Raw genomic sequence first — 1235 nt, 5'->3', positions numbered from 1 at the left:
ACTGGGGCAAGCAGCCTGGGCTGAGCTAGAAGACCACAGAGTTTGCATCCAGCAGACTCAGAGATAATTTTTCTCCTTGCACCCCCCCAGCTGGACCCCTCCTTCCACTGCACAGTTTACAGGGTCTGTCACCAAGGAGGTGGTGGGGCAAGCCGCTGGTGCTGGTGGAGAGAACCAGGCGAGCTGGCAGAGCTGCTAGAGAGGGGGAGAAGAACCAAGCCCACAACAGGATTCTTACCGTGTCCCCAATCTTGAGCCCCATGCAAGACTTGAGCCCGGGGATGACCTCGTCGTCGAGGCAGGTGGCATTGAAGGCCAGGGAGAGCTCCTCGGGGAGGTCACGCACCTCCAGCTCCACCTTGGAGCGGATTTTCTAGGGGAGGAGAAGACAGGACAGGCTGGGCAGGGCTCAGCCCAGGGAGGGGTCCCCCAAGCACCCCGACGATGGAGCCAAGTGCCCCAAGTCTTCCTCAGGACTCAGCTACATTGTCCCCCACCCGGGAAATGTCCTTGAGGATGGGAAGGGGCAGGTGGTGAACAGTGATCTCCCTGCCCCTTTAATGGGCTCAAGTTGCCCCAGGGGAGGTTTCAGTTGGATCTCCGGAAGAATTTCAAGTTGCCCCAGGGGAGGTTTCGATTGGATCTGAGGAAGAATTTCTTTCCTGGCAGAGTGGTGAGGCCTTGGCCCAGGCTGCCCAGGGAGGTGGGGGAGTCCCCAGCCCTGGAATGGGTTAAAAAACATGTAGACGTGGCACTTGGGGCCATGGTTTAGTGGTCATGGGAGTGTTGGGTTGGTGGTTGGAGTTGATGATCTTGGAAGTCTTTTCCAACCTTAATGTTTCTATGATTCCTTGGGGTTCCAGCATGTGTGGATGGAGCTGGATGCTCCCAACTGGCCCCAGGAGGATGCCTGGGACTGGGGGAGCTGCCAAGTCTGCGTGGGCTGCAAGCAGTGGCTGTTTTGGGAGGGAGGGCTGTTGTGGGGCTGTCACACTGCACACTCACCCCATAGGAGTCCACTATGAGCTGCAGGACGTTGCTGGAGTCTCTGGACAAGGTGCCCACGGTTGTGCCTGGGATCAGCTCACTGTAGTTCTGGAGGAATATCATAAGCATGGTCCACTCATGGTGGGTCAATGTGCCATGGCTGGGCCAAACCCAGTCCTGGCACACAGGAGCTTCCCAAGGATCCTTGATAGTACAGGAGACCACCAAGCTATGTCTGGCCACTCATG

At 57.6% G+C, this 1235-nt stretch overlaps 1 protein-coding gene across 1 annotated transcript in view; it reads right to left on the bottom strand.

The window, feature by feature from the left end:
• Window positions 1-238: 238 nt before the first annotated feature.
• The window catches only part of ITGB3 (integrin, beta 3 (platelet glycoprotein IIIa, antigen CD61)), a gene marked incomplete at its 3' end in the record, with an annotated part of 14195 nt that continues 13198 nt past the window's right edge, over window positions 239-1235 (bottom strand). The window contains exons 8-9 of the mRNA XM_008946108.1: window positions 1006-1095; window positions 239-373 (exon numbers count right to left, since the gene is read on the bottom strand). Coding sequence (XP_008944356.1) covers window positions 239-373; window positions 1006-1095 — 225 coding nt within the window. The remainder of the gene's footprint in view (window positions 374-1005; window positions 1096-1235) is intronic.

Source organism: Merops nubicus, unplaced genomic scaffold, assembly GCF_000691845.1.
Source record: "Merops nubicus isolate BGI_N331 unplaced genomic scaffold, ASM69184v1 scaffold24418, whole genome shotgun sequence".
Lineage (NCBI taxonomy): Eukaryota > Metazoa > Chordata > Aves > Coraciiformes > Meropidae > Merops > Merops nubicus.
Note: the sequence above shows the minus strand (reverse complement) of the source record. Positions and strands in the feature narration are given on the sequence as shown.